General features: G+C 43.9%; 1 protein-coding gene across 1 annotated transcript in view; it reads left to right on the top strand.

The window, feature by feature from the left end:
- The first annotated feature begins 1,026 nt into the window (after positions 1 to 1,026).
- The window catches only part of dlc (deltaC), a 72,738-nt gene continuing 59,827 nt past the window's right edge, over positions 1,027 to 13,937 (top strand). Inside the window, exons 1-4 of the mRNA XM_030152792.1 lie at positions 1,027 to 1,304; positions 1,705 to 1,938; positions 2,977 to 3,037; positions 12,957 to 13,214. Coding sequence (XP_030008652.1) covers positions 1,254 to 1,304; positions 1,705 to 1,938; positions 2,977 to 3,037; positions 12,957 to 13,214 — 604 coding nt within the window. The 5' untranslated portion in view covers positions 1,027 to 1,253. The remainder of the gene's footprint in view (positions 1,305 to 1,704; positions 1,939 to 2,976; positions 3,038 to 12,956; positions 13,215 to 13,937) is intronic.

Below are 13,937 nucleotides of genomic sequence, written 5' to 3'. Positions count from 1 at the left end.
ACTGGAGAGTGTTTAACTGTTCAACCCAGAACTACTGAGGTTCATGTGGAACAGATGAAAAAAGAAACATTAACAAATGGATGAAGTTAATGAATATTAAAGAGTTTAAATATGAATGAGTTCAAGTGTTGGAGGAAAGGGGGCGTGGCTCTGGTGTCAGCGCTGTGTGTGTGTGTGTGTGTGTGTGTCATAAAAGCAGCATTTGTCTCCTGCTTCTGTCGCCTGACAGTTTGTTCTATTGCCCTGTTGTAATTACGCCCCCCCCCCCCCCCCACACACACACACACACACACACTGTAACAAATATCATCTATCTGCTTCTGGTTCTAGATCTGGTTCTGGTCCTGGTTCTGGATCTGGCTCTGGTCCTGGTTCTGGCTCTGGTCCTGGTTCTGGATCTGGTCCTGGTCCAGACGCCCAGGGCTGATGCTGACCTGCTCCTTCTGTTCAGTCTTGTCAGTTTTCATCTCTGGTTTTTTTCTGGAAGTGAAAAAAAATCTGATTAGAAAGTTTCGGTTTGAATCAAATACGTTGCGTCACATTTAACAACAAACAACACACACACACACGCACACACACACACACACTCACATGCACACACGCACACACACACACATGCACACACACACGCACACACACACACACACTCACATGCACACACACACACACACTCACATGCACACACGCACACACACACACACACATACATGCACACACACGCACACACACACACACACACACTCACATGCACACACGCACACACACACACATGCACACACACACACACACACATACATGCACACACACACGCACACACACACACTCACATGCACACACGCACACACACACACACGCACACACACACACGCACACACACACACACACACACATGCACACACGCACACACACTCTCTCTCTCTCTCTCTCTCTGCCTCAGGTGGATGTTTTCTGCCCCTCCACCTCCTCCTCCTCCCCCCCCCCCCCCCCCCTCTGTTCCTCCTCCTCTTATAAAGCCGGAGGTGCCACTCAGATCCTCAGTCCACAGTCCACTCGCGGAGCGGATCTCTGCCTGCACGCGCGTGGTTTTCCTGCTTTGCTCGGGTCGGTTCTCCACACCTGGTTCTGGTTCTGGTTCGGAACAGTCCACGGGTTCGGTTGGTCTGTGTCCGTGTCTTTCTCACGCGCTCCGTGTCCTTCGGTCCCGTGTGGATTGTGTTTTTTTGGACCGGTCTGGACCCCCGTGCCCTCGTGCCATGGCGCGTCCGTTACTGCCGTGTGTCCTCCTGCTCGTGTCCGTGGAGACGGTGAGTAACACCTGCACGCGCGCGCACACACACACACACACACACACACACACTAATGTGTGTGTTGTATTATTATTGGATTCCTTTTGGTTTCTTGGGGGTGCGTGCGCTTTTACGCACAGCGCGCGGACCTCTGCGGCTGAGTCCCCCCAGCGGACCTGTGCATGTGTTCTGCCTGTTCATGTTTGTAGCCGAAGTGTGTTTGCGGACAGCAGGCTGGTGAACAGGAGCTCAGGTCACATGTGTGAAAACAAATGAAGGTTGACTGTTTGACGTCCGTTCACGCACATTTTATTCCTGTGAAAATTACTTTGTAGTTGTTGTTTTTGTTTGTTTGTTTGTTTGTTTCGCATGACTGTATAGATTAAAAGCCTGTGTCTGCCCCCCCCCCCCCCCCCAGGTCCTCTCCTCCGGTGTTTTCGAGCTGAAGATCGACTCCTTCAGCAGCTCTCGCGCCGTCTGTCGGTCTCCCCCGGACTGTCAGATCTTTTTCCGCGTGTGCCTCAAACATTCTCAGGACGTCATCAGTCCGGAGCCGCCGTGCACCTACGGGACCGCGCTCACGGAGATCTTCGGTTCCAACTCCATATCCGAGAGCGCGCCCGTCAGGGTTCCATTTCACTTTAAATGGCCGGTAAGTGTCTACCCCCCCCCCCCCCCCCCCCAAACCTCTGGGGGTTCATGTTAATGAACCTTTACCTTAAATATGCGTGGGTTTACTTCAGTCCACAGGTGTCCAACATACGGTCCGTGGGCCAGAACCGGCCCATGGGATGGATCTGAAAATATGAACAGTCACTGTAGTCCAGTCCAGTCCAGTCCAGTCTTCTGGGTCAGGGTCAGGGTTAACCCTACAAACACTGACCAAAAAGGAAAATGACAGGAAAATACTGACATTTACAAACTATCCTTTCACAAAACATGTGAATAACCGGAACAAATATGATGAAATCTGAACCTCCTGAACTGTCTTCATATAAATCTGTGGATTTGTACCAGTGTTCAGTCTGTTCGTAAATGTTGTGTGTTTGTAGATCCACTGGATCTGTACGTACTAATGAACACGTAGAAATGGTAAACTCAGATTTTTCCTCATAGATTAAAATTTTTTCATGTTATTCACATTTTTTTAAAGGAGAGTTTGTTAGTATATATATATATATATATATATATATATATATATATATATATATATATATATATATATATATATATACACACACACACACACACACACACACACATATATATGTGTATGTATGTATGTATGTGTGTAGGTGTATATATATATTATCTATTTTTTGTTGAATGTATGTGTATATATAACTGTATATTATATGTATGTATACGTATATATGTATACATATAAATGTATACACACATATATTTATATATATACACAAAGGCTCATTTGTAGATATAAACATTTTCATCATATAAAAGTACTTTTTTCAGTCTAAAACATAGAAGTGTATAATACAAACCTTGGACCTGACATTATTTATATATGACTGCTGTGATGTTACTGGTTCCAGTCCACTTCAGATCCTTTTGGGTTGAATGTGGCCCTTGAACTCAAATGAGTTTGACAGCCCTGCTTTAGTCTGTACCCCCCCAGCACAGACCTAACCAATAATCCATCCCCACTAACGGCCCTCTGTGCTTCTTTCAGGGCACTTTCTCTCTGATCATTGAGGCGTGGAATGCTGAATCCTCTGGACTGGACTCCACAGGTAAACTGTTGCAGCTGCAGTGTCACTGTGTCACCACCAGGCGGCCACAGCGCTCATGCACAGAGGAAATGGGAAAGTTTAACTCTTTACAGTGAAATACAAAAGTTCAACCTCAGTGTGTTTGTGGAAAACAGAACAAGACTTTTTTACTTTTCAGACACTTTTCACATTTTTTTATTGTGCTGTAGAAAATCAAGGTCAATGAAGTTACCATATTTGGTTCATTACCCATAAGTGGCAAAAAAAGTATAAAATCCAAGAAGTCTGTATCGGCTAAAATGTGCTTAGAGGTTTTATTTGTGTCTTTGTTCATATTAAATCAAATGAAGTGAATCCAAAGGAACTTTGTGTTGATAATGACAGTTGTTCAAATGGACAGGATTTCAGTTCTGTTCAACATGTTGATGCTCATATGAACTATGTTTTCAGCTCAAAAATGAACCATTTCAGCACAATTAATGCTATATTTTCATGTCACAAATGGACAAGTTCTATTTCAACTGAACTGAGCTGAAAAACAAATATTCTATTCTTTCAGATTCCCCAGTTTTTCTTCCCAGATTCTCTCCTCCATATCACATGTTTTATTTGTACAGGTTCAATCTGGAGTATGGTGCTGATCCATCCTGCTTCTGTTCCACCAATACATACATGAAGAATGGCACACAGCACTGTTTACATCAACACTTTTACAATAAGAAGCATTTTTAGACACAAAGAACAATTCTATGTTGTTCTTTCCTCTTTAGTCTGATGATAAACTATCCAATAAATAATAGTGCTCCTAGTTTTTGCACAGGGATCATTAGTGTAAACGCTGACATGGCTGCAGAGCATCAGTATGATGGGATCCACAACAACCATGTCACATCCGTCCACTGACACATTTAGTGTTTTTGTGTCAGCTGGGATTGTTTTAGATCCACAATACCAACATTTATGAAGAAGAGCACAATTAGCAATAGGAAGTCTAGAAGTTTATTCCTAATAAAGTACTGGGACTGACCAGAGCATCATGGGTAATGTCACGTCCGTCCACCAGCAAAAGTTTTCACACACACGTGCTATTCCAAATCCAATATTTATGAAAATAGAGCTTCCACTGTCAGAGAATATCAGCAGTCTGTGCACAAATGTGTTAGCATTATTTACACACACTTCTGTTCATTTATGACGACTGTTTTGGACAAACGTGGACACTCATTTGATCCTAAGGAAATTTTAGCCAAAATAAAAAATGCAATAAAAACAGATATAGGGTGAAAGGAACCTGCCTTTTGTACCATTAGAACCTGCCTTTTGTTCCACTAGAACCTGCCATTTGTACCAATAGAACCTCCCATCAGAACCTGCCTTTTGTATCATTAGAACCTGCCTTCGGTACCATTAGAACCTGCCTTCGGTACCATTAGAACCTGCCTTCTGTACCATTAGAACCTGCCTTTTGTCCCTTTAGAACCTGCCTTTTGTATCATTATAACCTCCTATTAGAACCTGCCTTTTGTCCAATTAGAACCTGTCTTTTCTACCATTAGAACCTACCTTTGGGACCATTAGAACCTGCCTTTTATACCATTAAACCATTTTTTTTTATCCTGTAGATTATCAAGGTCAATGAAGTTACCTTGAAGAACTTGCCATTGGTACCATTAGAACCTGCCTTTTGTGCCATTAGAACCTGTCTTCGGTACCATTAGAACCTGCCTTTGGTACCATTAGAAGCTGCCTTTTGTCTCATTAGAACCTGCCCTTGGTACCATAACAACCTGCCTTTGGTACTATTAGAACCTGCCTTTGGTACCATTAGAACCTGCCTTTTTTCCTATTCGAACCTGCCTTTGGTACCATTAGAACCTGCCTTTTATATCATTAGAAGCTGCCTTTTGTACCATTAGAACCTCCCTTTTGTACCATCAGAACCTGTCTTTGGTACCATTAGAACCTGCCTTTTGACCCATTAGAACCTGCCTTTGGTACCATTAGAACCTGCCTATTGTCCCATTAGAAATTGCCTTTTGTCCCATTAGAACCTGTCTTCGGTACCATTAGAACCTGCCTTTTGTCCCAATCAGAACCTGCCTTTGGTACCATTAGAACCTGCCTTTTGCACCATTAGAACCTGCTTTTTGTATCATTAGAACCTGCCCTTTGTACCACTAGAACCTGCCTTCGGTACCATTAGAACCTGCCTTTTGTATCATTAGAGCCTGCCTTTTGTGCTGTTCGAACCTGCCTTAGGTACCATTTGAACCTGCTTTTGCACCATTAGAACTTGCCTTTTGTCCCATTAGAACCTGCCTTTTGTATCATTACAACCTGTCTTCGGTACCATTTGAACCTGCCTTTTGTACCATTAGAACCTGTCTTCAGTACCATTAGAACCTGCCTTTTGTCCCATTAGAACCTGCTTTTGGTACCATTAGAACCTCCCATTAGAACCTGCCTTTTGTCCAATTAGAACCTGTCTTTTCTACCATTAGAACCTACCTTTGTGACCATTAGAACCTGCCTTTTATACCATTAAACCATTTTTTTTATTATTCTGTAGATTATCAAGGTCAATGAAGTTACCTTGAAGAACTTGCCTTTGGTACCATTAGAACCTGCCTTTTGTGCCATTAGAAGCTGCCTTTTGTCCCATTAGAACCTGCCTTTGGTACCATTAGAACCTGCCTTTGGTACTATTAGAACCTGCCTTTGGTACTATTAGAACGTGCCTTTTGTGCCATTAGAAGCTGCCTTTTGTCCCATTAGAACCTGCCTTTGGTACCATTAGAACCTGCCTTTGGTACTATTAGAACCTGCCTTTGGTACCATTAGAACCTGCCTTTTATCCCATTACAACCTGCCTTTGGTACTATTAGAGCCTGCTTTTGGTACCATTAGAACCTGCCTTTTGTCCCATTAGAACCTGCCTTTTATATTATTAGAACCTGCCTTTGGTACCATTAGAACCTGCCATTAGAACCTGCCTTTTGTCCAATTAGAACCAGTCTTTTCTACCATTAGAACCTACCTTTGTGACCATTAGAACCTGCCTTTTATACCATTAAACCATTTTTTTTATTATCCTGTAGATTATCAAGGTCAATGAAGTTACCTTGAAGAACGTGCCTTTGGTACTATTAGAACCTGCCTTTTGTGCCATTAGAAGCTGCCTTTTGTCCCATTAGAACCTGCCTTAGGTACCATTAGAACCTGCCTTTGGTACTATTAGAACCTGCCTTTGGTACTATTAGAACCTGCCTTCGGTACCATTAGAACCTGCCTTTGGTACTATTAGAACCTGCCTTTGGTACTATTAGAACCTGCCTTCGGTACAATTAGAACCTGCCTTTGGTACCATTAGAACCTGCCTTTGGTACTATTAGAACTTGCCTTTGGTACCATTAGAACCTGCCTTTGGTACCATTAGACCCTGCCTTTTGTCCCATTAGAACCTGCCTTTTATATTATTAGAACCTGCCTTAGGTACCATTAGAACCTGCCTTTTGTACTATTAGAACCTGCCTTTTGTCCCATTAGAACTTGCCTTAGGTACCATTAGAACCTGCCTTTGGTACTATTAGAACCTGCCTTTTGTGCCATTAGAACCTGCCTTTGGTACCATTAGAACCTGCCTTTGGTACCATTAGAACCTGCCTTTTGTCCCATTAGAACCTGCCTTTGGTACTATTAGAACCTGCCTTTGGTACCATTAGACCCTGCCTTTTGTCCCATTAGAACCTGACTTTTATATTATTAGAACCTGCCTTAGGTACCATTAGAACCTGCCTTTTGTACTATTAGAACCTGTCTTCAGTACCATTAGAACCTGCCTTTTGTCCCATTAGAACCTGCCTTTGGTACCATTAGAACCTGCCTTTCGTACCATTAGAACCTGCCTTTGGTACTATTAGAACCTGCCTTTTGTACCATTAGAACCTGGCTCCAGTACCATTAGAACCTGTCTTCAATACCATTAGAATCTGCCTTTTGTTCCATTAGAACCTGGCTTTGGTACCATTAGAACCTGCTTTTTGTATCATCAGAACCTGCCTTTTGTGCCGTTAGAACCTGCCTTAGGTACCATTAGAATCTGCTTTTGCACCATTAGAACCTGCCTTTGGTCCCATTAGAACCTGCCTTTTGTACCATTAGAACCTGTCTTTTGTCCCATTAGAACCTGCCTTTTGTCCCATTCGAACCTGCCTTTGGTACCATTAGAACCTGCCTTTTGTACCATAAGAACCTGGCTTCAGTACCATTAGAACCTGCCTTTTGTCCCATTAGAACCTTCCTTTGGTACCATTAGAACCTGCCTTTTGTACCATTAGAACCTGCCTTTGGTACCATTAGAACCTGCCATATGTCTCATTAGAACCTGCCTTTGGTACCATTAGAACCTGCCTTCTGTACCACTAGAACCTGCCTTTTGTCCCGTTAGAACCTGTCATTTGTTCCATTAGAGCCTGCCTTTTGTACCATTAGAACCTGCCTTTTGTCCCATTAGAACCTACCTTTGGTACCACTAGAACCTGCCTTTTGTCCCATTAGAACCTGCCTTTGGTACCATTAGAACCTGCCTTTCGTACCATTTGAACCTGGCTTCGGTATCATTAGAACCTGGTTTCGGTACCATTAGAACCTGCCTTTGGTACCATTAGAACCTGCCTTTGGTACCATTAGAACCTGCCTTTTGTACCACTAGAACCTGCCTTTTGTGCCGTTAGAACCTGCCTTAGGTACCATTAGAACCTGCTTTTGCACCATTAGAACCATCCTTTTGTCCCATTAGAACCTGCCATTTGTTCCATTAGAACCTGCCTTCGGTACAATTGGAACCTGCCTTAGGTACCATTAGAACCTGCTTTTTCACCATTAGAACCTGCCTTTTGTCCCATTAGAACCTGCCATTTGTTCCATTAAAACCATCCTTGTGTCCTATTAGAACCTGCCTTTTGTCCCATTAGAACCTGCCATTTGTACCATTAGAACCTGCCTTTGGTACCATTAGAACCTGCCTTTTGTCCCATTAGAACCTGCCATTTGTTCCATTAGAACCATCCTTTTGTCCTATTAGAACCTGCCTTTTGTCCCATTAGAACCTGCCTTTGGTACCATTAGAACCTGTTTTTGGTACCATTAGAACCTGCCATTTGCACCACTAGAACCTGCCTTTTGTCCCATTAGAACCTGCCTTTGGTACCATTAGAACCTGTTTTTGGTACCATTAGAACCTGCCATTTGTCCCATTTGAAGCTGCATTTTTTACCATTAGAACCTGGCTTTTGTACCATTAGAACCTGCCTTCGTTACCATTAGAACCTGCCTTTTGTATCATTAGAACCTGCCTTTTGTGCCGTTAGAACCTGCCTTAGGTACCATTAGAACCTGCTTTTGCACCATTAGAAACTTCCATTTGTCTCATTAGAACCTGTCATTTGTACCATTAGAACCTGCCTTTTGTCCCATTAGAACCTTCCATTTGTACCATTAGAAGCTACCTTTTGTGCCATTAGAACCTGCCTTCGGTACCACTAGAACCCGCCATTTGTCCCATTAGAACCTGCCTTTGGTACCATTACAACCTGCCTTTTGTACCATTAGAACCTGCCTTCAGTACCATTACAACCTGTATTTGATCCTATTAGAACCTGCCTTTGGTACCATTACAACCTGCCTTTTGTACCATTAGAACCTGCCTTCGGTACCATTACAACCTGTATTTGATCCTATTAGAACCTGCCAATGGTATCATTATAACCTGCCTTTTGTCCCATTAGAACCTGCCTTTGATACCATTAGAACCTACCTTTGGTACCATTAGAACCTGTATTTTGTACCATTAGAACCTGCCTTTGGTACCATTAGAACCTCCCATTAGAACCTGCCTTTTGTCCCATTAGAACCTGCCATTTGTCTCATTAGAACCTGCCTTTTGTCCCATTAGAGCCTGCCTTTTGTCCCATTAGAACCTGCCTTTTGTCCCATTAGAACCTGCCTTTTGTCCCATTAGAACCTACCTTTGGTACCATTAGAACCTGTCTTCGGCACCATTAGAACCTACCTTTGGTACCATTAAAACCTCCCATTATAACCTGTCTTTTGCCCCTTAGAACATGTATTTGATTCCATTAGAATCTACCTTTTTGCCCATTTGAACCTGTATTTGATCCCAATAGAACATTCCTTTTTTCCCATTGGAACCTGCCTTTGGTCCGATTAGAAACAGCCTTTTGTCCCATTAGAACCTGCCTTTTTTCCCATTAGAACCTTCCAGTGGTCCCATGAAAACCTCTCTTTTGTCCCATTAGAACCTGCATTTGATCCCAATAGAACCTTCGTTTGGTCCTACAGAACATTCTGTTTTCCCATTAGAACCTTCCCTTGGTCCCATTAGAACCATCCTTTGGTCCCATTAGAACCTGCCTTTTGTCCCATTAGAACCTGTATTTGATCCCATTAGAACCGTCCTTTGGTCCCATTAGAACCGTCCTTTGGTCCCATTAGAACCTTCCTTTGGTCCCACTAGAACCTTCCTTTGGGTCCCACTAGAACCTTCCTTTGGTCCCATCAGAACCTTCCTTTGGTCCGATCAGAACCTGCCTTTGGTCCCATTTCCTTTCTTTGGTCCCAGTAGAACCTTCCTTTGATCCCATTAGAACCTGCCTTTGGTCCCATTAGATCCTGTATTTGATCCCATTATAACCTTCCTCTGGTCCCATTAGAACCTTCCTTTGGTCCCAGTAGAACTTTCCTTTGGTCCCATTAGAACCTTCCTCTGGTCCTATTAGAACATTCCTTTGGTCCGATCAGAACCTTCCTTTGATCCCATTAGAACCTTCCTTTGGTCCCATTAGAACATTTCTGTGGTCCCATTAGAACCTTCCTTTGGTCCCATTAGAACCTTCTTTTGGTCCCATTAGAACCTTCCTTTGGTCCCATTAGAACCTTTCTGTGGTCCCATTAGAACCTGCCTTTGGATCCCATTAGAACCTTCTTTTGGTCCCATTAGAACCTTCCTTTGGTCCCATTAGAACCTTCTTTTGGTCCCATTAGAACCTCCCTTTGGTCCCATTAGAACCTTTCTGTGGTCCCATTAGAACCTGCCTTTGGATCCCATTAGAACCTTCTTTCTGTCTCATTAGAACCTTCCTGTGGTCCCATAAGAACTGTCCTTTGGTCCCATTAGAACTTGCCTTTTGTCCCATTAGAACCTGTATTTGATCCCATTAGAACCTTCCTTTGGTCCTACTAGAACATTCCTTTTCCCATTAGAACCTTCCTTTGGTCCCATTAGAAGTTGCCTTTAGTCCCATTAGAACCTTCCTTTTGTCTCATTAGAACTTTCCTCTGGTCCCATTAGAACCTTCCTTTTGTCCGATTAGAACCTTCCTTTAGTCCCATCAGAACCTTCCTTTGATCTCACTAGAACCTTCCTTTGGGTCCCACTAGAACCTTCCTTTAGTCCTATTAGAACCTTCCTTTTGTCACATTAGAACCTTCCTTTGTTCCCATTAGAACCTGTATTTGATCCCATCAGAACCTTCCTTTGGTCTGATTAGAACATGCCTTTGGTCCCATTAGAACCTTCCTTTGGTCCCATCAGAACCTGTATTTGATCCCATTAGAACCTTCCTCTGGTCCCATTAGAACCTTCCTTTGGTCCCATTCGAACCTTCCTTTGGTCCCATTAGAACCTGCCTTTGGTCCCAGTGGAACCTTCCTTTGGTCCCATTAGAACCTGTATTTGATCCCATCAGAATCTTCCTTTGGTCCTATTAGAATATGCCTTAAGTCCCATTAGAACCTTCTTTTGGTCCCATCACAACCTGTATTTGATCCCATTAGAACCCTCCTCTGGTCCCATTCGAACCTTCCTTTGGTCCCATTAGAACATGCCTTTGGTCCCATTAGAATCTTCCTTTGGTCCCATTAGAACCTGCATTTGATCCCATTAGAACCTGCATTTGATCCCATTAGAACCTGCCTTTGGTCCAATTAGAATCTTCCTTTGGTCCCAGTCGAACCTGCCTTTGGTCCCATTAGAACCTGCCTTTGGTCCCATTAGAACCTTCCTTTGGTCCCATTAAAACCTTCCTATGGTGCCATTAGAACCTTCCTTTGGTCCAATTAGAACCTGCCTGTGGTCCCATTAGAACCTTTCTTTGGTCCCATTAGAACATTCCTTTGGTCCTATTAGAACCTTCCTTTGGTCCCATTAGAAACTTCCTTTGGTGCAATTAGAACCTGCCTGTGGCCCTATTAGAACCTTTCTTTGGTCCCATTAGAACCTTTCTTTGGTCCAATTAGAACCTTCCTTTGGTCCCATCAGAACCTTCCTTTGGTCCAATTAGAACCTTCCTTTGGTCCCATCAGAACCTTCCTTTGGTCCCAGTAGAACCTGTATTTGATCCCATTACAACCTTCCTTTGGTCCCCTTAGACCCCTATGCATGCTGGTCCAGACCCCTGTCCAAATCCACATGATCTCTTTGAACATCATTCCTTATATTAGTTCCATGATTTCATGGAACTGAACAAAGCAGGTGGACCTGACAGATCCTGTAGACCATATTGGACCTTCCAGACTCTGTAGACCACATTGGACCCTCCAGACCCTGTAGACCACATTGGACCTTCCAGACCCTGTAGACCACATTGGACCTTCCAGACCCTGTAGACCACATTGGACCCTCCAGACCCTGTAGACCACATTGGACCTTCCAGACCCCGTAGACCACATTGGACCTTCCAGACCCTGTAGACTACATTGGACCTTCCAGACCCTGTAGACCACATTGGACCTTCCAGACCCCGTAAACCACATTGGACCTTCCAGACCCTGTAGACTACATTGGACCTTCCAGACCCTGTAGACCACATTGGACCTTCCAGACCCTGTAGACCACTTTGGACCTTCCAGACCCTGTAGACCACATTGGACCCTCCAGACCCTGTAGACCACATTGGACCTTCCAGACCCCGTAGACCACATTGGACCTTCCAGACCCCGTAGACTACATTGGACCTTCCAGACCCCGTAGACCACATTGGACCTTCCAGACCCTGTAGACCACATTGGACCTTCCAGACCCTGTAGACCACATTGGACCTTCCAGACCCCGTAGACCACATTGGACCTTCCAGACTCTGTAGACCACATTGGACCCTCCAGACCCTGTAGACTACATTGGACCTTCCAGACCCCGTAGACCACATTGGACCTTCCAGACCCTGTAGACCACATTGGACCTTCCAGACCCTGTAGACCACATTGGACCTTCCAGACCCTGTAGACCACATTGGACCTTCCAGACCCTGTAGACTACATTGGACCTTCCAGACCCTGTAGACCACATTGGACCTTCCAGACCCCGTAGACCACATTGGACCTTCCAGACCCTGTAGACCACATTGGACGTTCCAGACCCTGTAGACTACATTGGACCTTCCAGACCCTGTAGACCACATTGGACCTTCCAGACCCTGTAGACCACATTGGACCTTCCAGACCCTGTAGACCACATTGGACCTTCCAGACCCTGTAGACCACATTGGACCTTCCAGACCCTGTAGACCACATTGGACCTTCCAGACCCTGTAGACTACATTGGACCTTCCAGACCCTGTAGACCACATTGGACCTTCCAGACCCTGTAGACTACATTGGACCTTCCAGACCCTGTAGACCACATTGGACCTTCCAGACCCTGTAGACCACATTGGACCTCAGACCTGGGGCTGACTGTCCTGTACTAGTTCAGAAGTGAGGCTAGACTCAGCTGTTCCAGGGTGAACAGACCACTGCTGTGTTTGGGATGCTGGGTTTATCTGTGTTTACGTTAAATACGCACTCTACGATAAATGTGACAGGAGTGAATAAAGTCGTCATACCGGACGGACGCGCTAAACGTCCTCTTCCGTCCCGTATCCAGGCAACCAGAACAACCTGATCAGCCGCCTGGCCACGCGCCGCAGGCTGACAGTGGGGGAGGACTGGGCCCAGGACGTGCACTTTGGGAACCAGAGCGAGCTGCGCTACTCCTACCACGTGGTATGTAACGAGTATTACCATGGTGACGCATGCTCCGCCTACTGCCGCCCACGGAACGACACCTTCGGACACTACACCTGCGACGAGGAGGGGAGTCGGCGGTGCCTGGAGGGGTGGAGGGGGGAGTACTGCTCTGACCGTAAGTCTGCACACCGAGGCCTCCCACACTGGCACAAGGAACACATGATGACATTCTGGGGGGTGTGGGGGGGTGATCTGCCTTATTTTATTTTATTTTATTTTACTTAATTTTATTATTTTGTTATTTTATTTATTTTACTCTATTTCTTTATCCTCACACCATATATAATATAATTATATAATTATATATAATATACATTCAAATACCTAACCCAAAAATGTAATCTGTGTATGTTCTTGTTTTGCTGTTTCATCCATCACTTCCATGTCCTTATCTTATGTATACACTTTATACAACTTATATAGTTTATACAACTTATATAGTTTATACAACTTATATAGTTTATACAGTTGGTGCAGTTTATCATTTATACAGTTGAAACAATTTATGTTGTTCATAAACATGATACAGTTTATACAGGTGATGCAGTTGATGCAATTGATGCAGTTCACACAGTTGATATAGTTAATATAGTTAACACAGTTGATGCAGTTGTTTCAGTTTATGTAGATGATCCAGTTGATCCAGTTGATATATTTTATAAAGTTGATACAGTTGATGTAGATGATACACTTGATGCAGTTGATATGGTTGATACAGTTGATACCGGTGATAATTGATGCAGTTGATATTGTTGATACAGTTGATATATTATTTAAAGATGATAAAGATGATACAGTTGATGCAGTTGATACAGTAGATTAATTTTATACAGTTGAT

Source organism: Sphaeramia orbicularis, chromosome 13 (genome assembly GCF_902148855.1).
Source record: "Sphaeramia orbicularis chromosome 13, fSphaOr1.1, whole genome shotgun sequence".
Taxonomy (NCBI): Eukaryota; Metazoa; Chordata; class Actinopteri; order Kurtiformes; family Apogonidae; genus Sphaeramia; species Sphaeramia orbicularis.
The sequence above is the reverse complement of the archived record's forward strand: the minus strand, read 5'-3'. Positions and strand labels throughout refer to the sequence as shown.